The sequence below is a fragment of the Pseudophryne corroboree genome, chromosome 1 (assembly GCF_028390025.1).
Source record: "Pseudophryne corroboree isolate aPseCor3 chromosome 1, aPseCor3.hap2, whole genome shotgun sequence".
Classification (NCBI taxonomy): domain Eukaryota; kingdom Metazoa; phylum Chordata; class Amphibia; order Anura; family Myobatrachidae; genus Pseudophryne; species Pseudophryne corroboree.
In genome coordinates this window covers 498,481,952-498,507,754 of record NC_086444.1, presented here as the reverse complement: position 1 = coordinate 498,507,754, position 25,803 = coordinate 498,481,952, and the positions used below count along the sequence as shown (strand labels likewise).

At 43.0% G+C, this 25,803-nt stretch overlaps 1 protein-coding gene across 7 annotated transcripts in view; it reads left to right on the top strand.

Moving 5' to 3' along the window:
* Positions 1 to 25,803, top strand: part of LOC134895591 (proprotein convertase subtilisin/kexin type 5-like) — a 568,642-nt gene that overhangs the window by 253,889 nt on the left and 288,950 nt on the right. For all 7 annotated transcript variants that reach the window (XM_063913851.1, XM_063913850.1, XM_063913849.1 and 4 more), the window contains one exon: positions 10,463 to 10,539. In XM_063913851.1, coding sequence (XP_063769921.1) covers positions 10,463 to 10,539 — 77 coding nt within the window. The remainder of the gene's footprint in view (positions 1 to 10,462; positions 10,540 to 25,803) is intronic.

Genomic DNA, 25,803 nt, shown 5'->3' with positions numbered 1-25,803 from the left:
GGACAGTTTGCAATATTCAAAAGCTAGAGGTCTGATCCAGAGGTGGATGCAGTGATGGTATTGGATGACAACGATTACCGCTCATGGAAGCAGAATGAATTTGGATGCAGAGAGGTCTTTTTCCACAGTTGCACTGACATTCTGCTCCTTCATAGGGCTGGTGAAGTAGGCAGGGCGATCAATGTGCATCTATTGGTGCTTCAAAATATACAAAGGGGCGGATGAGGCCCACAGCCGGTGTGCTGCGTACGAATTCCATCGGCTGCGACATTAGCATAAAGGAGCACTGCAGAAAAAGACACAAGGCCTAATTCAGATCTGATCGCAGCAGCAAATTTGTTCGTTAATGGACAAAACCAAGTAGGTTATTCCGAGTTGTTCGCTCGCAAGCGGATTTTAGCAGATTTGCTCATGCTAAGCCGCCGCCTACTGGGAGTGAATCTTAGCATCTTAAAATTGCTAACGATGTATTCGCAATATTGCGATTACACACCTCGTAGCAGTTTCTGAGTAGCTTCAGACTTACTCGGCATCTGCGATCATTTCACTGCTTGTCGTTCCTGGTTTGACGTCACAAACACACCCAGCGTTCGCCCAGACACTCCTCCGTTTCTCCGGCCACTCCTGCGTTTTTTCCGGAAACGGTAGCGTTTTTTCCCACACGCCCATAAAACGGCCTGTTTCCGCCCAGTAACACCCATTTCCTGTCAATCACATTACGATCGCCAGAACGATGAAAAAGCCGTGAGTAAAATTACTAAGTGCATAGCACATTTACTTGGCGCAGTCGCAGTGCGAACATTGCGCATTAAGCGGAAAATCGCTGCGATGCGAAGATTTTTACCGAGCGAACAACTCGGAATGAGGGCCTATGTGTGCTGCAGTGGGGGAGGGGGGCAGATGTAACGTGCTGAGAGAGTTAGATTTGGGTGTGGTGTGATCAAACTGAAATGTAAATTGCAATATAAAAATAAAGCAGCCAGTATTTACCCTGCACAGAAACAATATAACCCACCCAAATCTAATTCTCTCTGTACATGTTATATCTGCCCCCCCCCCCCCCCCCCCCCCCCTGGAGTGCACATGGTTTTGCCCGTTAGCTAACAAATTTGCTGCTGCAATTAGGTCTGAATTAGGCCCACAGTAGTTTCTGCATTTGCCTCCATTGTGAATCGGGTCCAGAGTGTGTTTAATTTTATGTTTTCTACAAGTTAGTATGAAGCAGTAAACAAATGTATATTTTCAGTGGTAGGAGTTTTAAGATATGGGTAAATCACAGCTCTTTTAGTGGTAGGTTTGGATCCTGAGTACAAGCTGCTTTGGACTAATGTAATGTTGACAGATACTTGGGTAACACCAGTGCTTCATTAGTTGATCCTAGGCAATCTAGTGCACGGTGTCTAAAACACAAAATAAGTGACACCAGCAGCTTCTTACCTGTGGCACTGGGCTATGATACCAATTCCCAGTGCCTCTCTGCGAGACTTACAGGAGCAGGAGATGTCATCCTCCACCTCCCACTTGTTAAGGTAAAAAGCAATGGGTGAGGGTACAATCTCTGGAGAGGGAAGGTGCCACTTCTAAGAGTGGTAGGAGGTACTAAGTTCCCAGGCCTGGGCTTGTTGGATGGGCCCAGCAGTGACCCGGGTTCCCAACCACCCCCTCTCCCAGTATTCTTACCTTGCTCTGGGAACCGGTTCCCTCTTCCTCCGCTGCGTCATCTTCCCAGTGACATTTTCAAGCGCCGCAGTGTCTTTGCTCTCTGGGGCACATGCGCCATCTTCCTGAATATCACTGGTAAGACGCCGCTAGCCGAGGAAGAGGGACCCACTTCCCGGGGCAAGCAAGGTAAGATAATGATGCCACTCCATATCTGCATGGTGCCCCCACCAAGATATTTTTTAGGAGGTGTGGCCACACCCCCTCTGATTAGGCCATGCCCCCTACTCTCTACAGCCCTGAGAACAATTAAGTGATCATCTTAACAGTCACAGTTCTTTAATATGTAACACAGCCACCGCTGTCCGATATGAAGTGCAGCCAACAACATTGTGCAGAACATAGCACAACCATTCTACATTCTGATACACTACAGCAGAGGTTCCCAAACTGTGTGCCATGGCTCCCTGGGGTGCCTCGGGACACTTGCAGGGGTGCCTCGGATTGGTGGTCCAGGACCAATTCAAATTATTCATGGTCAATATAATAGGCAAAACCAGTGCTGGTGGCTGCCAGTCATAAAATATGTGGCCAAACAGAAGCAAATCTGGTCCCTCACCACACAACTGACCCTAAGGATGACATATAAATGCGATCTACTTAATGTAATATTTCTTTCTAAATTTCTCAATAAATTTTTGGCCTAGGGGTGCCGTGAAAATAATTCTGATATTCTAGGGCACCGTGATTCAAAAAAGTTTGGAAACCACTGCACTACAGTATATACAGCCTTCCACTGCTCAATAGTACAGTCATGTAGCAAATACAGACACACCTTTATCGACAAGATGTACAACTCCCATTATACAACATATGGCACCCAGTTTCCAACATGTACAGTGTTACAAATATTGAATCTATACAGGCCCCCCCCCCCTTTTTTTCTACCAATGTACACTAGAGTATTCCATTATATGGTATTTATTGCCTTGTCTGTTGACCAGTATATAGGGGGTCATTCCGAGTTGTTCGCTCGTTATTTTTTTTCCGCAACGGAGCGATTAGTCGCGAATGCGCATGCGCAATGTCCGCACTGCGACTGCGCCAAGTAAATTTGCTATACAGGTAGGTATTTTACTCACGGCTTTTTCTTCGTTCAGGCGATCGGAGTGTGATTGACAGGAAGTGGGTGTTTCTGGGCGGAAACTGGCCGTTTTATGGGTGTGTGTGTGAAAAAACGCTACCGTTTCTGGGAAAAACGCCGGAGTGGCTGAAGAAACGGAGGAGTGTCTGGGCGAACGCTGGGTGTGTTTGTGACGTCAAACCAGGAACGACAAGCACTGAACTGATCGCAGATGCCGAGTAAGTTTGAAGCTACTCAGAAACTGCTAAGAGGTGTGTAATCGCAATTTTGAGAATCTTTCGTTCGCAATTTTACTATGCTAAGATTCACTCCCAGTAGGCGGCGGCTTAGCGTGTGCAATGCTGCTAAAAGCAGCTTGCGAGCGAACAACTCGGAATGAGGGCCATAGTACAGAGCACCAATGTATTCAGTTCTCCAATGTCAAGTTTATGGTAACTATGTGGGACATGCACTAAGCAGTGATAAAAGTGGAGAAGTCAGCCAGTGGAGAAGTTGCCCATGGCAACCAATCAGCATTCACGTAACATTTATAATTTGTATAGTTTAAAAATATACAGAGCAGCTGATTGGTTGACATGGGCAACTTCTCCACTGGCTCACTTCTTCACTTTTATCACTGCTTAGTACATGTACCCCTACATTTGTACTCACCACCCCATCATGTTGCTGCAGATACCCTTCTGGTGATTTTGTTAATTCTCCTGCTGATCTGTTAGAGCCGGGCTTTAACTTACCACTATTTACACAAGCCGTCTGAATACTAATTCTACTGTATCACTTAGCAGTATGTCCTCCTTCTGTGAACCCCAATAAATGAGATTACACAAAAGGGAAAAACCCGTTAGCACTACAGCTACATATCAGGCTTTTAAGGGACATTGGGCCTAATTCAGAGTTGATCGCAAATTTGTTAGCAGTTGGGCAAAACTATGGCGGTCATTCCGAGTTGTTCGCTCGCTAGCAGTTTTTAGCAGCCGTGCAAACGCTATGCCGCCGCCCTCTGGGAGTGTATCTTAGCTTAGCAGAATGTGAACGAAAGAATCGCAAAGCGGCTACAAAATGTTTTTGTGCAGTTTCAGAGTAGCTTTAGACCTACTCAGCGCTTGCGATCACTTCAGACCATTCAGTTCCTGTTTTGACGTCACAAACACGCCCTGCGTTCACCCAGCCACGCCTGCGTTTTTCCAAACACTCCCTGAAAACGGTCAGTTGACACCCAGAAACGCCCTCTTCCTGTCAATCACTCTGTGGACAGCAGTGCGACTGAAATGCTTCGCTAGACCTTGTGTGAAACTACATCGTTCGTTGTAATAGTACGACGCATGCGTGTGCATTGTGCCGCATGCGCAGATGTGCCGTTTTTTTGCCTGATTGCTGCGCAGCGAACGAAAGCAGCTAGTAAACAACTCGGAATGACCCCCTATGTGCACTGCAGGGGGGGGGCAGATATAACATATACAGAGAGAGTTAGATTTGGGTGGGGTGTGTTCAAACTGAAATCTAAATTGCAGTGTAAAAGTAAAGCAGCCAGTATTTACCCTACACAGAAACAAAATAACCCACCCAAATCTAACTCTCTCTGCACATGTTATATCTGCCACACCTGCAGTGCACATGGGGGGTCATTCCGAGTTGTTCGCTCTGTAAATTTTTTCGCATCGCAGCGATTTTCCGCTTAGTGCGCATGCGCAATGTCCGCAGTGCGACTGCGCCAAGTAAATTTGCTATGCAGTTAGGTTTTTTACTCACGGTTTTTTCTTCGTTCTGGTGATCGTAATGTGATTGACAGGAAGTGGGTGTTTCTGGGCGGAAACTGGCCGTTTTATGGGAGTGTGTGAAAAAACGCTACCGTTTCTGGTAAAAACGCGGGAGTGGCTGGAGAAACGGAGGAGTGTCTGGGCGAACGCTGGGTGTGTTTATGACGTCAAACCAGGAACGACAAGCACTGAACTGATCGCAGATGCCGAGTAAGTCTCGAGCTACTCAGAAACTGCACAGAGATGTCTTTTCGCTATATTGCGAATCTTTCGTTCGCAATTTTAAGAAGCTAAGATTCACTCCCAGTAGGGGGCGGCTTAGCGTGTGTAAAGCTGCTAAAGGCAGCTTGCGAGCGAACAACTCGAAATGAGGGCAATGGTTTTGCCCAACTGCTAACAAATTTACTGCTGCGATCAACTCTGAATTATCCCCATTGCCATCAGATACATATCTTGTAGATGGCAATAGTTACAGTGAGGAAGGGGACAGAAAGGAAGACAGTGCAGGGCACCAATGTGAAGGGTCTCTGGGGTTGTAGTTTACTGTACTAACCACCTATCGAGACAAATCTGTAAGAAGAAAAAAAAGAAGTTTAAGTTTTAACATATTAAAAAAAACTCCATCTGCATCTTCCCCGTACAGATTGCCTTGTTTTATGGCTATCTCCGATCATATGCTAACCATTTAAGCTGGCCATACATAAGCTTCAGAAGCCCAATGTGATTTCATCAATTGTGATAAATTATTATTAGGCATCATGCTACTATTTGGGGATACGTGGGTAGAAGTATCAGGCCTATTATCTTGGTTGCATAAGTTACAAGCCCATAAACTAATACTTTGTACTTTGTGGGAGAACCTTTTACTTTTATTATAGCAGTAAATCTTTCTAAATAAGGGGGTCATTCAGATCTGATCGCAGATGTACTAAATTTAGCACATCTATAATCATTTACTCAGACATGCGGGGGGGACGCCACATGGCTAATCCGCCCCGCATGTCTGACTCTCCCCCCTCCTCCTGCAGGGGTGCTAAAGCATCATACAGTGGCGATGCTTTTGCACCCAGCGGGTAGCTCCCTGCCTGTGCAGCTCCTGCGTGCTGGCAAGGGGCTACCCACCGTGTCCCGGGTCGCAGCGGCTGCGTGTGATGTACGCAGCTGCCGCAGCCCACCCCCGCTATGGTCCGGTTATGCCTGTGTTGTCTGGACCGCGCCCCGCCAACAGTGTTCTAACGCCGTTGGTACGCCCCGCAACCGCCTCTGCCTGTCAATCAGGCACAGTCGATCACAGCCCAGAGATTCTGTTAGCATCTCACTGGGGTGTACACGCGAGCGCACTCCACAAAGGGATTCAGACTGCGATCGCTGCAGAATGACCCCCTAAGTCTCTAGTTTGCAAATCTGGACTTGTGCTCACACATGACCGGGTATATAATTCATCCTAGAATTGGTGTATATTTGGCAGATTTTGTGTTGCTGACTAATTGACAACAGAATGTCTCAGAAGTTCATTTTTATTTTAAATGACTTACCAGTGACCTAACACATAGTTGTTTTCTCTTGCTCCTAATTCTAACATATGGGGTTATTCAGACTCAGTAGCAGTTTTATAAAAAAGCAAAAACTGCTATTGATAAAATGTCATGCTGGGGGCCGCCAATCACAGGGCCAGGCCACTCAGCATGTGTAGTGCTGCCCAATGATGCCATCACAATTCAATTTGCGATCACATCGCACAAAGAGACAAATAGAGGTCGACCCCTGAAAACACAGCCAGGCTGCATATACAGGTACACCGCTGTCATGTTTTCCGATGCAGGAAATGCAGGCGACGACATCCGGACGTCCCGGAAACGGCCATGACATGCCTGCGTTTCCTATACCTCTCCTCCCTACACCGCATCGCCGCCCTCGACCTCCCGCTGCATGTCAATCACTATGGGATCGTATCCTTCCGGTAAAAGTCTGCGCATGCGCAATGCAGCCACAGTGCACACGCAGACTTCCAATACACAGCCGTTAGCAATTTTAGCAAAAGAGTGTCTAGGTCTGAATTATTATTACATTCTACAGCATACAGCATGACAATACATGACTAAATGGATATGTCTATTGTCTTCTCCAAGCATTGTTTATCCTGTAATTTAGCTGTTTCAGTTTGTCACACTGGCACCATGATATACAGTAACAATACAGGCAACATGCACATGGAATCAGTATGAGATCCCAGCGGTCTTAATACCGACGCCGGGATCGCGCTGCAAAAAAGACTTGACAGGGGTGAGTAAGGGGTGTTCTACCCTCTCCCCACCCCCCTAACCCTCCCTTCCCGCAGCCTAACCCTAACCCCCCCCCCTTTGTGCCTAATGCAGCCTAATCCTTAACCACCCCTTCATTGGATGCCTAAATCTAACCTCCCTCCCCCGGCCCTAAACCTAAGAATGCAATTATACATAGTGTTGGGATTTCGTATGTCAGGATGGCGGCGTCAGTCTTCGGGTCCATTCAAGGTTCTGACGTCGGGATTCTGAATGGTGTCGGGATCCCGGCGTCAGTATTTCGACTGCTGGGATCCCAACAGGCAGCATCTTGACCACATCCCATGCACACATTTTGGAAATAAAATTATTGTTTATAAATTACCACCCAACTGTACAGAGAATATTTCATTTTTGTCTAATTAACCTACAAGTACAGTATTCTTTTGGAATGTAGGCGGAAACCCAGGCAAACGCTAGAACATGCATAATGCAGGGGCCTGGTTGATAATTTAACTCATTACCACAGTTATTTGGGCCCTCAGTGCAAACCACTGTGCCATCCTGCTGCCCCCATGTTAACTAACAGTATTGATTTTAGCTGCAAACATTTGAAACTACTTAGATACATGGTCGAATGACATTATTATGACCACCAGCTAATAGCCAGAGCAACCGCTGTGTGCAGCACAGACGGCAGCTAGACAGGCTGAGGGTGACTCAATAAGGTGCTGGTAGGTTGGTACAGGTATCTGGAGCCATGTTGAATGCAGTGCATCCCACAGCTGCTGGGGAGCAGACATTGGGGGTAATTCCAAGTTGATCGCAGCAGCAAGAAAGTTAGCAAATGGGCAAAACCATGTGCACTGCAGGGGAGGCAGATATAACATGTGCAGAGAGAGTTAGATTTGGGTGGGTTATTTTATTTCTGTGCAGGGTAAATACTGGCTGCTTTATTTTTACACTGCAAATTAGATTGCAGATTGAACACACCCCACCCAAATCTAACTCTCTCTGCAAATGTTATATCTGCCCCCCCTGCAGTGCACATGGTTTTGCCAAATTGCTAAAAAAAATTCTGCTGCGATCAACTTGGAATTACCCCCATTGACCTCTCACATCAATGGTACATGGTGCTTCACAGTTTCCACATCGGTTATTTGCAGTGGTGCCATTTGTCCAGTCACGATACACCTTCACCACAGCAGCACGCGAACAGTTCACAAACTGCGCTGTTTCAGAAATACTGTAACCCCTGGCCTGAAAGCCCATAATCATCAGTTTATACGACTCTGATAAATGACAGCAACGAGTGATATGTGTGCAGACGGCCTATCGCACACCTTATATACTCACCAAGCCAGCACACGACATGGACGTCAGTGGCGTGCGGTGAGGTCGGTGGCTGGGGAGGCACAAGCAGCCAACCCCCCCCCCCCCATTGGAAGGGGAAAAAAAAAAAGTGTAGCCCCCCCCCCCCCCACATTCGTGAAACCAACACCGGGCAGAACCAGCCAGGGGGGTCTAATGCCATAGCAGGGGAGACACTCGGTATGGGGTCCCACTGCCATAACATTAATCTGCCCCCCCCAAACCAGTCAGCCCAGGGCTGGAATTCCTCGGAAGTGGGGACCACAAAAAATTAAAATGGGGTCCCCCCTCCCGAGCAATAACCAGCACTGGGCTGATAGCCCAGTGCTATGCCCCGCACTCCTGGTGGCAGTGGGTGCGGGGTTCATTGTTAATATTGTTCTTGACAGGTGGCCTACAGGTCCCAGCAAGCCTGCCCCAGCATGCTGGCACTTGGAGAACCACAAGTGCCAGCATGCCCGGACATAAATGGCCCGCTGGCACCTGTGGTCTACCTGTAAAGAACAGTAATATTGTTCTTTACAGGTGGCCAACAGGTCCCAGCAAGCCTGCCCCAGCATGCTGGCACATGGAGAACCACAAGTGCCAGCATGCCCGGACATAAATGGCCTGCTGGCACCTGTTCTCCACCTGTAAAGAAAATATTAAAATAAAAACACCAGTCTCTTTAAAAAAAAATAGTTTATTTGACAGGGTCTTCACCTGGGGGCGGCGGCCTTTAAGCTCTTTTGCATGGCCGCCGCCTCCCCAGGGCTTCCGGCGTCTTCACCTGGGGGGCGCCACCTCCCCAGGGCTTCCAGCGTCTTCCTCCGGCGTCTTCACCTGGGAGGTGGCGGCCATTAAGCTCTTTTGCATGGCCGCCGCCTTCCCCAGGACTTCCAGCGTCTTCACCTGGAGGAGCGGCGGCTGCTAAGCTCTTTTGCATAGCCGCCGCCCATCCTGGACTTCCGGCGTCTTCAGCCTTCAGGAGCTCTTCTCCGCTCCTCCTCCGCCGTCGGACTGACAGCCGCTCCCTTGCGCTGACTTATATAAGTCAGCCAGAGGGGGCAGAGCGATGATGAGGCGAGCAGTGATTGGCTCGCGGCGGCCATCTTCAATTTAAAAAATGACGCTGAGGCGCCATTTTTGAAATGGGTTACCGCTCCGCTGCCAAACTCTGCATCGCCGCCGCCCGCACCTCCGCCGTCACCCGCCCTCCGCCGCCGCCGCCCGCACCTCCGCCGCCAGGACCTCCGCCGACACCCGCACCTCCGCCGCCAGCACCTCCGCCGACACCCGCACCTCCGCCGCGCCCACAACAGTGATTGACAGCGGATCCAGTGACGGATCCGCTGGCCAATCACTGTGGCCTGACTGACGGGGACGTGCTTTCATAGGTTGAAAGCACGTCCCTGTGTGAAAGCGGCACCACTAATGGTGCCGCTTTCCTATGCTATTTCAATGGGCTTTTAATGCCCATTGCTAGGCCCTGCCCGCTCCCGCCCCCCATACCTTTCCCTATCTGACCGGGAGGCACCACGATCGGTGCCTCCCAACCCCATTTAGACAGGGATAATGATTACATTAATATAAAGGAGATACTTATGACACAGAATATGTGTCATAAGTATCTTCTTTATATTATTTTAATCATTAATGACAGGGGAGGCACTGCCTCCCCTGACTGCACGTCCCTGATGGACGTACTTCATTGGCAACACACTGCCAACGTCAAATGTAGGAGGTGGTCATAATAATGTGACTCGACCGTGTGTATTTGTTGTGAATGAAATAACAAAACCATAAGATAGAGATGGACCTTTATTGAGCAGGATAGAAGAAAGGTATAATGTATTATAATTCTGTTCTGTCCTATTAAATAGAAGTGTGCCCCAATTCTGAAAACTATTATAAAATCGTAAGATAAAGTTATCTATTATCTGGGAAGTACCCTTATGCTTGTAAGCAGGTGTAGACTAGTCAAGTCAAAGATCACTGCAGAGAGTAACCACATAGATAGTGAAATGTTGCATTTTGTCTACACTACACAAATTATGTTTTGCAGCAAATACAAAATAGTGGTCACAGCAATTCATTTATTATGATTACCAGATTTTTCACACACACAATGAATAACACGTCAGCTGCTAATAATCATTAATGAACAATTACTACAGGTTGCCTAATTATGATTAAAATAATTTTTTTTAGATATGCTTGTGTCAAATATGATAACAACTTAATAATGGTCCTATGATTTATTTGTTCTTTCTCCCTTTTTTTGGGTGCAGGATCCTCTGGCCAGTACTGATATCAATGGCAATGACTATGATCCTATGCCTAGATATGATGCAAGCAATGAGAACAAGTAAGGAATAGTCATCTTGTTGACATAATTAAATAAAAGGCTAAAAAAAATGATTAAAGTAACAAGCTCTAGCTACATGATCTGTCTGTCTGTCTGTCTGTCTATCTATCATCACTGTTCTGTTCTGTAAAGCAATGTTATGAACATATGTAAACCAAAATATTGTAAAGCTGGGTACACACTGCACGATATATCGTACGATATATCATTCCGACACGCGCTCCAGTGTCCCTATCAATCGTTCCTGGGTCATCCCATCTGATGTGCTGCATGTCAGATGGGAAGATCCCGCAGATGAAGCCATGCTGTTACAGGTGACATGTAATGATACATGCGCTGTTGTGTGATATATCGTGCAGTGTGTACGACGGCACAATGTATTGTTAAATCACAGCGTTCCATCGGCTGGGACACACATTGTGTAGTGTGTACCCAGCCTAACACTGAAACTGGTATTTCTATAGTAGAGGATGAGTGGAGTGCCTTATAGTGTATATTACAATGGGGGTCATTCCGAGTTGTTCGCTCGCAAGCGGATTTTAGCAGATTTGCTCATGCTAAGCCGCCGCCTACTGGCAGTGAATCTTAGCATCCTAAAATTGCGAACGATGTATTCGCAATATTGCGATTACACACCTCGTAGCAGTTTCTGAGTAGCTCCAGACTTACTCGGCATCTGCGATCATTTCACTGCTTGTCGTTCCTGGTTTGACGTCACAAACACACCCAGTGTTTGCCCAGACACTCCTCCGTTTCTCCGGCCACTCCTGCGTTTTTTCCGGAAACGGTAGCGTTTTTTCCCACACGCCCATAAAACGGCCTGTTTCCGCCCAGTAACACCCATTTCCTGTCAATCACATTACGATCGCCAGAACGATGAAAAAGCCGTGAGTAAAAATCCTAACTGCATAGCAAATTTACTTGGCGCCGTCGCAGTGCGGACATTGCGCATGCGCATTAAGCGGAAAATCGCTGCGATGCGAAGATTTTTACCGAGCGAACAACTCGGAATGACCCCCAATATACCTTATACACAAACTTTTGTGTGAGCATGTTGAAGAGAGTCAAGAAAAAGGATAAAAAATGAATTTAGTCACATGACCAACTATGAGTATCAGCATAAAAAGAACACTGGTAGAAACAACTTTAAATCTCATAACCATAATTAGGGACATCTTTCTTCCCATAAGGTAAAAATACCAAATGTTAAAAAGGTATATATTGGAATATTTATTACCAAGTGGTTTATCCATAAAATAGTATGTAGCACACGTACAAGAAAACATAAAAAGAGCGCTTTTTCTGTCTATGGGATATTCTCAGGTACAGCAGTATAGTCCCAATGCGTTTCATCTAGTATATAGACTTCAGCATGGGGATATTATGCATGAGCAGAGGAGTACATGTGACCACAGTCATAACATCACTTCCTGTGTAATTATTACAATCAAGTGTAAAAATAGCTGGTTCAGGGGTCCCATGCACATCATCAAGGTAACATATATATTTAAAGTACCTTGATGATGTGTATGTGACCCTTGAACTAGCTGTTTTTAAACTTGATTGAAGTAATCACACAGGAAGTGATGTTATGACTGTGGTAACATGTACAATCAGTATGGTGTATTGAGGCAGGTATAAATATGGCTCTACCTGAGAATACCCTATGGACAAGCATTCTGTTTTATGTTTTCTTGTATGTGTGCCTTTTTAACTTTTGGTAGTTTTACTTAATGTGAAGAAAGATATCCCTATTTATGGTTATCAGATTTTAAAGGTTTTTTTTAGGATATTTTGTCTACCATTGCACACTAAGGCCCAAATGTATTAAGCCAATCAGCTCCTCACAGTCATTTTTCAAACACAGCCTGTTACATGGCAGTTAGGAGCTGGTTGGCTGGTACTTTATTTCTCTTTATCCGTCTCCACTTTATCACTTTTTAAGGCTTAATACAGTATATTTGGGCCTATGTTTTATTTATTTTTATCCTTTATATACTAATTCTTATGGTTGGTCATATGACGAAGAAACACGTATCCTTTTTCTTCACTCTCTTCAACCTGTTCTCACTAGCGTTTGTGGTAGAAGATATATTGTGATATACAATATAAGGCATTCCAAAACGTCCTCTACTGTTTCCATTCATCTATGTGTGACCATCACATACTGTAATACTGGTTGAGAGCAGCCACTCAAATATTTAGTGAGGAGTGTTTTAATTATATTATCACAACATTATTCAAATTTGAAAGGTGATTGTATATACCCAGGGGGGCGGTGCAAGGTCTCACTGCACCATAGGAAAAGCTTCAGCTCCCTAACTTGCAAACCCTACCACTACCACCTCTTGGAGGAGAGATGCAGGTGGCCACTAGGTGGGCTGGGGTGAATTGCATCCTTATACATCTACAGAGAAAAGAGACAATACTCAAGGACTTTTAAAGTGAAAACGTATATTGTAAACAAAGTCACAAAATTTTGTGACTTTGTTCACAATATCCTTTCACTTTCAAATCCTTGAGTGACTACCATTTTTTCTGCCTATGTATACACGCTAGCTGGCATGTTAGGAATTGTATAGGAGTGTGGTTGGGTGTGTTGACACAAACTGCAAATCGTTGCATATGTGCTTTGGAGGGTGTAAACTTGCGTGTGCTTTAACCTTTTTGCAAGTTGGGAACTGATGATTATGGTGGCCACAGGTGGTGTCTAATTAGTCTGTTGCAGATGTTATTTAGATTATTGCTGTATTGCGAGGTGTTTCATATGCTCCATCCAACTTGGGTACTTATTTTTTGCATTCCTCGGCCATTTACTGTAATGCGTATGGAGAGTAGGTGGCACATGGTTTATATTGCCAACTCAGAATAGGTTGTAAAATGCAACAATATTTGCATCAAACTCTGCATAAGCTGAAATCTAAAGTATACATTCCACATGCATACATCCGTATATAGAAATCTGAATATCACTAAATTACTTCCCCTTACACTTACAGCGGTGGGAGGAAAGGGCGTGCAGGTGTGAGCACGAGTAAGCAGAGTAAAGTAAGGGCATCTTCATATAATCTATGCCAACACTCTAAAGCCTCTATTGCCTTATCGGTTGCGTATGTCTTGTAGATACTGGATGAACGGTGTAACAATGGGGGTCATTTCGAGTTGTTCGCTCGGTAAAAATCTTTGCATCGCAGCGATTTTCCGCTTAATGCGCATGCGCAATGTCCGCACTGCGACTGCGCCAAGTAAATTTGCTATGCACTTAGGAATTTTACTCACGGCATTTTCATCGTTCTGGCGATCGTAATGTGATTGACAGGAAATGGGTGTTACTGGGCGGAAACAGGCCGTTTTATGGGCGTGTGGGAAAAAACGCTACCGTTTCCGGAAAAAACGCAGGAGTGGCTGGAGAAACGGAGGAGTGTCTGGGCGAACGCTGGGTGTGTTTGTGACGTCAAACCAGGAACGACAAGCAGTGAAATGATCGCAGATGCCGAGTAAGTCTGAAGCTACTCAGAAACTGCTACGAGGTGTGTAATCGCAATATTGCGAATACATCGTTCGCAATTTTAAGATGCTAAGATTCACTCCCAGTAGGCGGCGGCTTAGCATGAGCAAATCTGCTAAAATTCACTTGCGAGCGAACAACTCGGAATGACCCCCAATATGTAGTGATGATGATTGATTGCATATTGACCCCACCAGTTAATTAAATCATTAGTGTTGCAACTCACTACTATGAAGTCACGTTACCTAACTGACATTTCCATCTGAACTACGGCAGGAAAGAAGATTTGTTTGTATTTCATTATATTTTATGATGAAAATGAGACTTTCACATGTATTACTAACTTTCAAGGCAATACTCTATCTTGTATATTTGACACTTCGTTAAATTATTACAGTGTCTCTCAAACTCAGTCCTTCAAGGTATCCTCAGTAATAATTAGTACCATCTGTAGATCTACAGTATTGTTTTAGCAATTAACACACCTGTGCCATACTTGCCAACAGGATCGGTAAGGGCCCTGGGAGTATAAGGCTGATAGCTGATGGTTCCCTTTTTCCAGGGGTACTAGATTTTTTAAATCAGCCCTTGGGCACCAGAGATATCTAACTGCAAAGCAGTGGTCCCCATCTGAGCATGTTCATTGCTCTTCCCAGCCAGATTTCTCGAGTTCTATCCAGTTTAGTTTTTCTGAGGGTATACTCCAAAAGTTGGGACTCTCCTCTTTCAGTGGACACTGGCAGCTTGTTGCTACCATGCCCAGAACCAGAGATATCAGCCTTCCAGCAGCTGGTCCCTTCTCCAGTTCCACACGCCTGGTATGCAGTTTTATATTTTCATTGGTGGATTTCTCTGGCTTCTGATCCCCAAGTCCCCAGTACCTCCTGAAAGGTGGGACTCTCTAGTTTTTTTTATCCAATTAAAAGCAAAGAAATCTATTTCCAGAAACTGGAGATATGTGCAGTAAAGTAAGCTTCCCTCCCACCGGAAAGTGATGAATATTAAGCCCACTCCACTAGCCACCCCTCCGCTGCATGTTATACACCCCCTACCACCCTGGAAGTCATGTACTGGGGCTCCTTCATTCAACCCAATGCTCCCTCCTACAGTTTAGTGTACTCCATCCCCATCTCCCACCATCTGTGCAGTAAAGGAGTTATTAGCAGAATTTATTGCTACAGGTCCTATATTCTGAGTGAAAGAATGAACACCCCCTACCGCCTGCGGGACATCAAAGCTGACACTGATAGCACCCCCCCACCCATAGTGCTGGATGATGTGAAGGGGCCCAGTGCATTGCTTTGCCCAGAGGCCTACACTGCTGTTGAGACGCCCCTGCTTGCCAGCTCTCTGAGAGAATGACAGAAAATGATACAGGATACTTGGGGGGGGGCAGGCTCTCAAGTCATTAGACCCATGCCATGATTAACGGGTCTGTGATTTGCGTCATTTATCCCTAAACCACCTTACGGCTCAACAATTCCCATGGTTAGCTTCCCATCCCGTCCGCTTTTTTGGGAAGCAGGTGGTATAGAGGAGATCTGGCCACTCTTCTGGGGGTGCAGAGGACAATCTAAAAAATTGAGAGTCTCCTGCAGTCTTCCGGGAGAGTAGGTAAGCATGACCTGTGCTCCAGCTAGATGATCAGGAAAACATCACAGTATTATTATGTTGCATATAAATAGGGTAATGTGACTGACACTACAAAATGTATTCCAAAGAGGATATCCAATCAGCAGCGGTAATTTACCATGGCTAATTGTACCACCGGGGGCTATCTACTTAGCCCCGATAAGCCAGCGTGAGACTCAGCTTATGGGGGGTTTTGTTTCACCTGTCTCAAATCCCCGAAAACAGCCCAGTTTTCATTACGAAAATGGGGCTGTTTCTACCGAAAAAAAACACACAGGTTTCATTGAACCTGTGTGTTTTCGGGAGGAAAGCTTTTTTTTTTACTGACAATCCAAATTGTACAGCCTGTAAAAAAATATTGGTGAAACATTGGAAAATAGTGCTTTTATTGTTGTTTCACCTCTAATTGGATATCTCCCAAAATGTTTAGCCAATATAGCAGTGGTTCCCAAATGCTGTCCTCAAGGCACCTCAACAGTCCAAGTTTTAGGGATATCCCTGCTTGTGCATAGATGATATAATCAAACTGACTGAGGTACTAATTATGTCTCCTGTGCCTAAGTATGGATATCCTTAACCCCTGGAACATTGGAGGGCCTTGAGGACTGCATTTGGGAACATCTGCAATACAGCAATACAATGCAGGAATATTTGCTCTTCATAAATCCTAGAGCGCTGCAAGTTTGTAAATATGAAAACCTGTTAATGATAATTTAGAGTAGACTGAATCGATTCACCGTACAGTTCATACTTCCCTCTGAGAACAGAATAAATAAGATTCAGAGTTTGGAATATACTGCAGCAAATTGGAAAAAAAAATAGATACACATTATTAGAACAACATTCACCACTAAATATACTTAGTATTAATAAATTAAATATAAGGTGTGATCAGTAATGGAGACTATTAATGTAATGAAGTGTCAAATACACAAGAGAGAGTATTGCCTGTGGCAGTATTGGATTTTTTTGCACCTTGTTATCATGTATGCAATGGATGTCTAGCGTTATCGAGCAAATACACAATCATGGGGGTAATTCCAAGTTGATCGCAGCAGGAAAATTTTTAGCAGTTGGGCAAAACCATGTGCACTGCAGGGGGGGGCAGTTATAACATGTGCAGAGAGAGATAGATTTGGGTTTGGTGAGTTCAATCTGCAATCTAAATTGCAGTGTAAAAATAAAGCAGCCAGTATTTACCCTGCACAGAAACAAAATAACCCACCCAAATCTAACTCTCTCTGCAAATGTTATATCTGTCCCCCCTTGCAGTGCACATGGTTTTGCCCAACTGCTAAAAAATGTCCTGCTGCGATCAACTTGGAATTACCCCCCATGTGTTTACCGTGCACATTAGTATTAATGGCTGAAGCCATTGTGAAGATAATAAAATGTTTATTTGGTTATGTCATGTTAGTAAATAGCCTTTGCCATGTAAAATGAATACACAAAACTGGCACCAGCGAAGTGACCTGTTTCAGCTCCAGTATGCATAGCTCAGAAGTCCTCAAATGCGGTCCTCAAGGCCCCCCAACAGTCCAGGTTTTACGTATGTCCATGCTTGGCCACCGGTGAATTAATTAGTGCCTCAGTTAATTTGATTTAACCATCTGTGCTGAGTCTTGCATGCACTTAAATCCTGAACTGTTGGAGTGCCTTGAGGACTGTGCTTGAGAACCTTTGGCAAAGCTGCATTTATTTATTTCTTTTGGACCAGGCCACCTGCTAATATATAGCTTGTTATATAGTGACTGCTGTGTTAGTGTGATCATGTGGGACATTAGTGAGCTATTCCCGAAACATCTGGGTGATAAAGCTGGTTGGTATTAGCGGTGTAGCCAATATGTCACTTATTTCCATTCCAAACTCCAGTTACAATCCCCGGCCCTCAGTAAATCACTTAGGTTAGTCGTAAATTGTGAAATGCAGAGGAGTGTAAACATTAGTGGCAGGTTTAAATGAGGATACCAGAGCAATGTAGTATAATCTATACATTTAAATGAGTAAAAAAATAATGAAAATAATCTTGATAATTTAAAAACTTTAAGGTTAATTTACTATCAAAGTTCAAGTGTGCCGTAACCTGTAAGGGGGGTACTCACGGAGCGATATTCTAAGCAATCTGACTAGATTGCTTAGAATATCGGCAGGATCGCTCCGTGTGTAGCCCCCTCGGCGATAGCGATGCGCGGCCCCGCACATCGCTATCGCCGCTGCTAGATTGGCCTGCATGCAGGCCAATCTAGCGGGTCGCTCACTTCACCCGCTGGGTGAAGTGAGCGGCCCCCCCGTCTCCCCCCGCACGCTCAGCACAGATCGCGCTGTGCTGAGCGGCAGGAGAGATGTGTGCTGAGCGGTTCGCTCAGCACGCATCTCTCCTTGATCGGCCCGTGAGTACTGGGCTGTAGTCACAAATCAGGCATTAGCTTCTAGTCCAGCAAACATTAAGTTAATTAAAGCTAAGTGATAATTGGTTACTGTGTATTATTGCATATTTGAACTGTAAATAACCTCTATTGTCTGTGACTCAAGCAAATTTGACCAACTTGATGCAATCTTAGAACATTTGCTTGAATTTGAGGCATAGAATAAAAAAATAATGGCCCCAAACAGTAAATCACTCTGAGACATAGGCTCTAATCCTGGGTGTGACAAGAGTTCCTTCAAATACTATGGTATTTTGCTATTTAGCCAAAAGGTTACTCCGATTTCCTACAGCTTGGCAGCAGAAACACAGACCATGTCAGAGCTAGACACATTCTGGAATTTTACTCTGCTCAATTGGAGACAGCAGTCAGCTGTGGATGAAGTCACCTCTGCTATGTAAAGCATGTAGCCTGTGCGGTAAACTATATGTAATGCTGACCATTGCTAGTAATCCCTTTAAATGTTGTTTGGCAGGGCCGGTAAACATTTTTGTGAAGCCTCTGGTTCTCATTAATTCTGATATTTCACATCACATATGGAAGACAGAGTTTTTTGGAATTTCTCTAATGTTCTTCATGTGGTTTCTTGATTTATTCCTTTTTTTTTTTTTTACAAATCATTCTCCCTTGTGTTTCATAAGAGCTGTTTTCTGTTATAATAGCTGTTATCTGTTGGTATAATAGTCACATTGTGTTTTGTTTTTGTCTGAGGGTAAAGTGTTTTCATCACTTTACTTTAGAGATTATGGCAGTATTCCAAATGGTGTGTTGGTATACTAGCAAAGAGATGAGTCTGCGAGTTCTCTTTTTAAACCACAATCTATTTTTTAGAAAGTCTCAAAACATTTAAATGATGCATTTAATGCTGGAACTTCAAATGCCATTGTTGTTTCTACACTGTACATGGACATTTGCTGAAGTGTGTAACCAAACATATAGAAAGATCATGGTTCCGCTCCTGAGCTCTCCATTCATTTTGGAGTAGAGCAGGTCATAAAAATGTGCAGAGAAATCTGCTTTTGTAAACCCACGTCATCTCCAATATGTTTTTTCTGGGTTAGAGAAGCACAGGAACCTGCAGAAGCCACTTTAGTGTGTCTTTGTGCTAGCAGTATTTCCCTCTGCTGCTTCTGTGTAATGTACTAGGCACAGTCTGACCACTGTTAATTTTGACAAGGATTTTCAATTTAGTTTTAGTCTTAGTCGCTTGCTTGAATTGTAGTTGGTTTAAAGTCACATTTTTGTCTTTTTCTTTTGCTTCATTTTAGTCAAGATTTAGTCACTGGATCTTAGTTTTCATTTTAGCCTAATTTTAGTCAATGTTTTAGTCATAACTTTTGGAAATAGTTTAATGATACTGTAATGGATTTTGCTGAAAAACATTTCTCTAAAATTCCCTTGAGAAGTTTACACACCTTAACTATCTGTTAAGTAATCTAGGCTCTGTAGGCTGAGAATGTTTTACATATTGGGGGCTATTCAATTGTTTGAAAAGTCAGTTGGGTGTCTGTTCTTTCCTATCTTATAGACAGGAAAAAACAGACACCCAATCGACTTTTCAAACAATTGAATTCGCCCCATTGAGTCTAACTTACCACAATGTTCCAATATATCATATGCAAATAAATGCCTTAAGTTTGTTAGAACAAACAAGTGCAATTCACAATCCTATTTCCTTTACTTCAAATATCTAGAACACATAATTGTTCTTTAAAAATATAAAATCCTACCTCCATTGTTAATTTTGACAAGGATTTTAAATTTAATTTTAGTCTTAGTTGCTTTTTTTTATTTTTGCTTTGTTTTAGTTAAAATGTTGTCAGTCTAATTTTAGTCCTGAAATAAACTGTAGTCCATGAATACTTTTAGACAAAATTTTTGTCGGCAAAATTAACACTGGCACAAGCAGGAGAAAGAAGTAGTAGCAACTATGGAGGTAACATGTTGCTCCCACTAGCAGCTCAGTGCTGTCTAGCGTAATAGACTCACTGCTGTCATTTTACAGGTGCTGTGTTTTACAGGTTATTCCTTCACAGAGTCACCTATTTAAAACATCATACTCATTATTCAGCTTACCAGAACAAATACTGATACTTAAAATGTGATTTGTACTAGCTTAAAACTACAGACATACTAATGTCTTAGGTACTGCAGGTACTTAAGGACTGACATTCATTAGCAACCTTTGCAAACATGGAAATAAGCTGTGGAGTCCAAAGTTTGTCATACCTCCCAACATGACCATCTCCAGGAGGGACAGAATACTCTGCTCCTGGACTTCCCTCTTATTTATGATTGCCATCACATGTACTGAAACACCTTTCTTATCCATTAACCTGTTCAGCACAGGTGCTGGCAATCATAAATTAAGAGGGAAGTTCAGAAGCAGAGCAATTTGTCCGTCTTGGAGAGGGTCATGTTGGGAGGTATGAGTTTGTCTCCATGGTTACATATTTTGTTAGAATTTAAGAACTTTCTGCCATATATTGAAGCAACAATGTGTTTCTTTTTTATTAAACAGAAAATTCCTATTTCTATGTCAGACTTTGGCACCTCTAAGGGGGGAATTCAATTAGCTGCATCAATTTACCACAGGCTAATTGATCTCCAAGGGCTATTCAATCAGCTCCGCCTGCAGCACTTGTTTGGGATTTTTTTTTACGCCTCTGAACAGAGGCAGAAAAGATCCTAGATAACCAGCGAGTTTACGGGTGTCGCGACCCTGTTATTACACAAATCTTTTCATTTATTCTGCATGTTAAGTTAACAGGTGTTAACAAGAGTCTCGGGAGAAAATGGGAGTGCAGTTGAATAGCCAAAGGCGTTAAACCCTGAGGCTACCTCCCATTTTCACCTCTTATAACTACTGCACAGATAATGTTGGTCCTTCAGTGGTCATACAATGAGGGAAAAAAACAAGCTGCCTTGAGCATGCAATTATTATTGAATTATTTTGCTAATCTCTACCACTGAAGATCTGCATCAATTGCAAATCATTAGTTGATGCCTGATAAGTAAAGCACTAGGATCATACTTGCCTTCCTGACCCTCTCCATGAGGGAGAAAATGCTCTGTTCCTGGACTTTCCTGGTAATGTATGATTGCCATCACCTGTGGTGAGCTAGTTAATTGATAAGAAAGGTGTTTCACCACAGGTGATGGCAATCATACTTTACCAGGAAAGTCCAGGAACAGAGCATTTTCTCCCTCATGGAGAGGGTTAGGTAGGCAAGTATGACTAGGATTGTACTTTTCTGCACACTCTGGCCATCTCTGCTTTTCGCAAGGTTGTCAGTCTCTGCAGCTGATTACTGTGACATGACTGCTATCTAGAATAAATCATAAAACATATGACAAGCTCTTGCCCGTGCGCCTTCAAAGCGTGGTCAGTTAAAAAAAAAAACATAAAAAAAACCCAATTACTCAAATGTACAATTAACTACAGATCTAATGATTCTGTTATTTTCTGTTTGAACTGTTTGATCATTGAATAATCTCATCACAACATAATGTAACACAAAAGCAACAACATAGTTTAAACAATCAGATTTTTAAATATTCACACCACATGTGCTACAATTTGGATCTAGTAAATCAAAAATAAATAATATGGTAAAACTGAATTTTTGTAAAATAGGCAACATCACAAAACTGATCGTTTGTGTGAGTTAAACAGTAAGCCATTTTTTCCATTTTGTAAAACATTTATTAGCGACTGCACTCCTCCACATCTACTTAAACTACTTAATCAGTGCTCACAAGAAAACAGTTTTCCTCCAAACCTACAAGTGCAGATAATCATTTGCCTTAAGTAAAGACAAACTGTGTTTAACTTCTTTGTTGCTGATAGTTTTCTCACTTCTGTGAGATCAGTATCAGAAAGTTTTTATGCAGTAGCCAAGCATAAGAAGACTGAATTTTCTGTAAATAAAACATTATTCTGCTTTATTTTTGTAAAAAACAACAACATTATTCTACTTACTTTTTGTAAAGTGTAACATATAATCTTCCCAAAATGACATAAATGTTAATTGAAATTGCAAGAAGGTGAACTAAATCCAAATTCCAAATGCACCTTTACAAAATGGCAAAAAGCAGGATTATATACTTAGGTTTTCATACCAAAATCTGCACCTGAAAATTATAATGCATTTTTTATGCAGTTTATAATAAATTAAACATTTAAGATGTGTAGCAAAATATGGAAGCACAATATTGTAAGGGGTAAAGTACAGTAGTAGTCCGAAATGCCACAGGTCTGGGATTTCATCCTAGAATGGCTGTATTTTTAAAGCAGCAATCATTACAAGGCAAAAGACAATACCAACCTGGTTTTACCTTGTAAATGATTGCCACTTTAAAAATACTCCCATTCTCTAACGAAATCCCTGACCTCCAGCAACTTGGACCCAATTACATTTACCCCCATATGTGGGAGTTCAAATTATTTGAATCCCAGTGTTAGTGTAACATTTTCTCTAGTGTTAGGTGTCAACAACTATTAAGGGGGGACACTCCTCTTTCAAATGAGGTTACAACCATATCTGTAGGTGCCAGGATGTCGGAGCCCCTTCCACCCACAGCAATTCTACAGTGCAGGGTAAGTCCCACCCCCTCTGACCTCATTGTGGTTCACTTCTATGATGTTCCACTTCCTATCTAATATAATTACTGATGAACGCTAGGTAAGTAGCTATTTTACTTTTTTAAGTGATTGATTTGTTAATATGAGTGGAAATTGTCATCAGCATTTTTAATGTACTTTACAGATCTGTCCTCAACACAGTGGATTAAACAGTAGAAAAATTCGAACTTCTAAACATGCATCTAAAATGTACGCTAAAAGCAACTGGCAATAGAGTTCAAATAATAATACCAAAAAGGATCAAAGACTAGCATCCTAAATCTCCACTGTGCTCTCCTTCCTTGACCTTCATTTCCCCCCAACTATTCACCCCTTCTCTTAGTTCATGAGCTCTAATTGGTAGGACTCTCCTCCCTATTGTTCACTCCATCCTTGCTTCCAGTGCTCCTTGTCTCTTCTCTGCTAGCACCACTCTGACTGCGTGCTGGCTCTTCATTTTGTACAGACTCACTGAGTGCTACAAATCCTTTGACTCCCTGCGACTCACCTCCACTTATCCTTTTCTGCCAACTCATCACATCCACTTATCCTTTTCTGCCAACTCATCACATCCTACCTAGTCAAATGTAACTATTACTTTATATATTCCCTTTATTTTACTGCGGAAGCTGAGGCACCTTAAAAAAAGAATACTAATAAATAGGTGGAATTTATTTCTGGGAGATAATTCCCTGATAATACTTAATTTTATTCATTGTAATTATTTCTCGCCCCCATTACTACTCTCACCTACACTAATCAGCTGTCTCCTTCTGTGATCTTGCCCTTAATACTGACCTTTAGTATGCTGTCCCAGCTTTTACCATCAATCTTCAACTGCCTCTTCCCCAACCTTGACACTCTACTCTGATCCAATTTCTTCAAATGTGCTGTCTCTCTGCTGAGCGCCTCCACTTCAAGTTCATTCTCTTAACCTATAGCTGCACTGTAGCTCACTAAAGAATCCTACTCTAAATCCCTTATTTCCCAGGCCTCCAACCCTTGCCACTCCCTTCCCTCCATCTACAGTGCACTTCTTTTTGCCAACCACTTTACCTTCAAAGTACGTAGAGTCAACGCGCCATGACATCTTATCACTTCAGGTCTTTGATCTCTTAGGTTACAGATTACTTCCTAACAGATAAATGCAAAGGCCAGTTCTCTATTCTTATGCTAGTTGACCATTGACCATCCTCCAAATCCTCCACTCTGTTATGCCTCATGTCTCAGTTCTTTCCTGCTTCATTTCCTACTTGTCCAACTGCTCCTTCTCCGTATCTTTATCTACCTCTACCACCCTTCCACTTTCCAAGTTTCTGGGCTTCGCCCCCTTCTCTTCTCCATATACATGTCCTACCTCAGCAAGCTCATCAGTCCAATTGGACTTTGCTATAACCTCTATACCAACTATACACAAATGTACCTCTTTTTCTGTATCTTTCTCCTGATATCCTCACCTGTGATAAGTCCTGTCACATATCTCATTCTTGATGGCACATGAGGGTCCAGGATTTATAAAAAAAAAAAAAAAGATAAACGTATTTTTAAAATGCCAGTAGCAGTGTATGAGCAGATATTGCTTATTCCATCTATACTATAGTAGTCCATAGTGATCCATACAATATGCAAGATTACTGCCTATTTTTGCAATAGTGGTTATAAACAGCCTTACTATGGTATATTTAATTCATGTCGGATCCTTGTGAGTATTCAATGCCGCACCAAACCCAACAGGTTTGGCCCGTTCTCAACAATGACAATCCGACTTTTTTTAAAGTCAGATTGACATTGTCAGAAACGGGGCTAAAACCTGTCGGGTTTGGCCGCGCTTCCGACAATACACGTGGATCGGTGGCTTAAGATGCCGATCCGCATGCTTTCTGACAGGATTCCGACAAGTAAGATTTCCTGATTTGTCAGAAAAAAGGGGGCAGCATTAAATAGGTGGAAACCCTTTCCGAGCTAAAACAGTCGGAAACTGCCGTCTTTCCGACAAGACGGCAGTTTCCGACTTCAGTTGAATACCCCCCATATAATGCATACAATAACCCACTGTGCAATTTCTGGGGGAAATATTTATTTTGATGCTCCATAATTCAACTTTTAAATAAAGTACAAATGAAGATGCAGATATTAACATGAAAATGTTAAAGCTTTATTTTTCAGTAGTGAGGTTTGAAAAGGAATGAGCGCCTAGAACAGATTTTTTTCTAATTCAACATGTTCTTACTAAATACACTGCCTTCATCCATTACTGCCCGCTGCTGCTGAATTCATCCCGGAGTACATTAATGAAAAGCAACTTTAATGCAATATCTCACTATGCAGGGTGACTAGTGTAATTAGTGGTGTTGCTGTGGAGAAAACTCAATGGGAACACAGCAGTGATCAGTATAGTATCCTGATTTAGCTATAATAGCAGCAAAAGGGTAAATGCATAAAAAACCCTTCACCCACTTCTGTGATGTGCACGGGGGTACATAATAAAATTACTGTAGATAGCTATGTGATGGGGGCTCTTACAGATCCTATATCCGGTGAGGGCACACATACTGTATTGTGTTATACTACATTCAATATGCCTTAAAGTCCACACTTTGTTTTCTATATAAAGTCTGCTTCATATTCTACATAGTTTAAAAAAAACAACAAAAAAAATTTGCTTTAATTTCTTCTTAATTTTGGACTTTTTTTTCTCTCGCTCTCTCCCTCTCTCTCGCTCTCTCTCTCGATCTGTTTTTTTTTTTTTTTTTACAAATAGACAGCCAAGAATTCAGGTTTAAAATGCTTTTTATTTGTCTACATGAGACAAAGGGGTTTGGTTACAGGGAAAAGCTAATACATTTATTGGGGTGAGATTGATCCCAAATCAACAGATAGCTAACTGTTGTGCTGTCGAGAAGATTGCACTTCTGAACTAATGTGTAGCCTTAATATTGAAGAGCAAAATACAATCTCACTTACTGTAAGAAATGTCCTGTCATTTACTATAGTTTACACTGCACCAGTCTTACATTGATTTCATTTGTGCAGTGACTGATTCAGCTTATGCCAGCATCCATTGCTTCCATTAT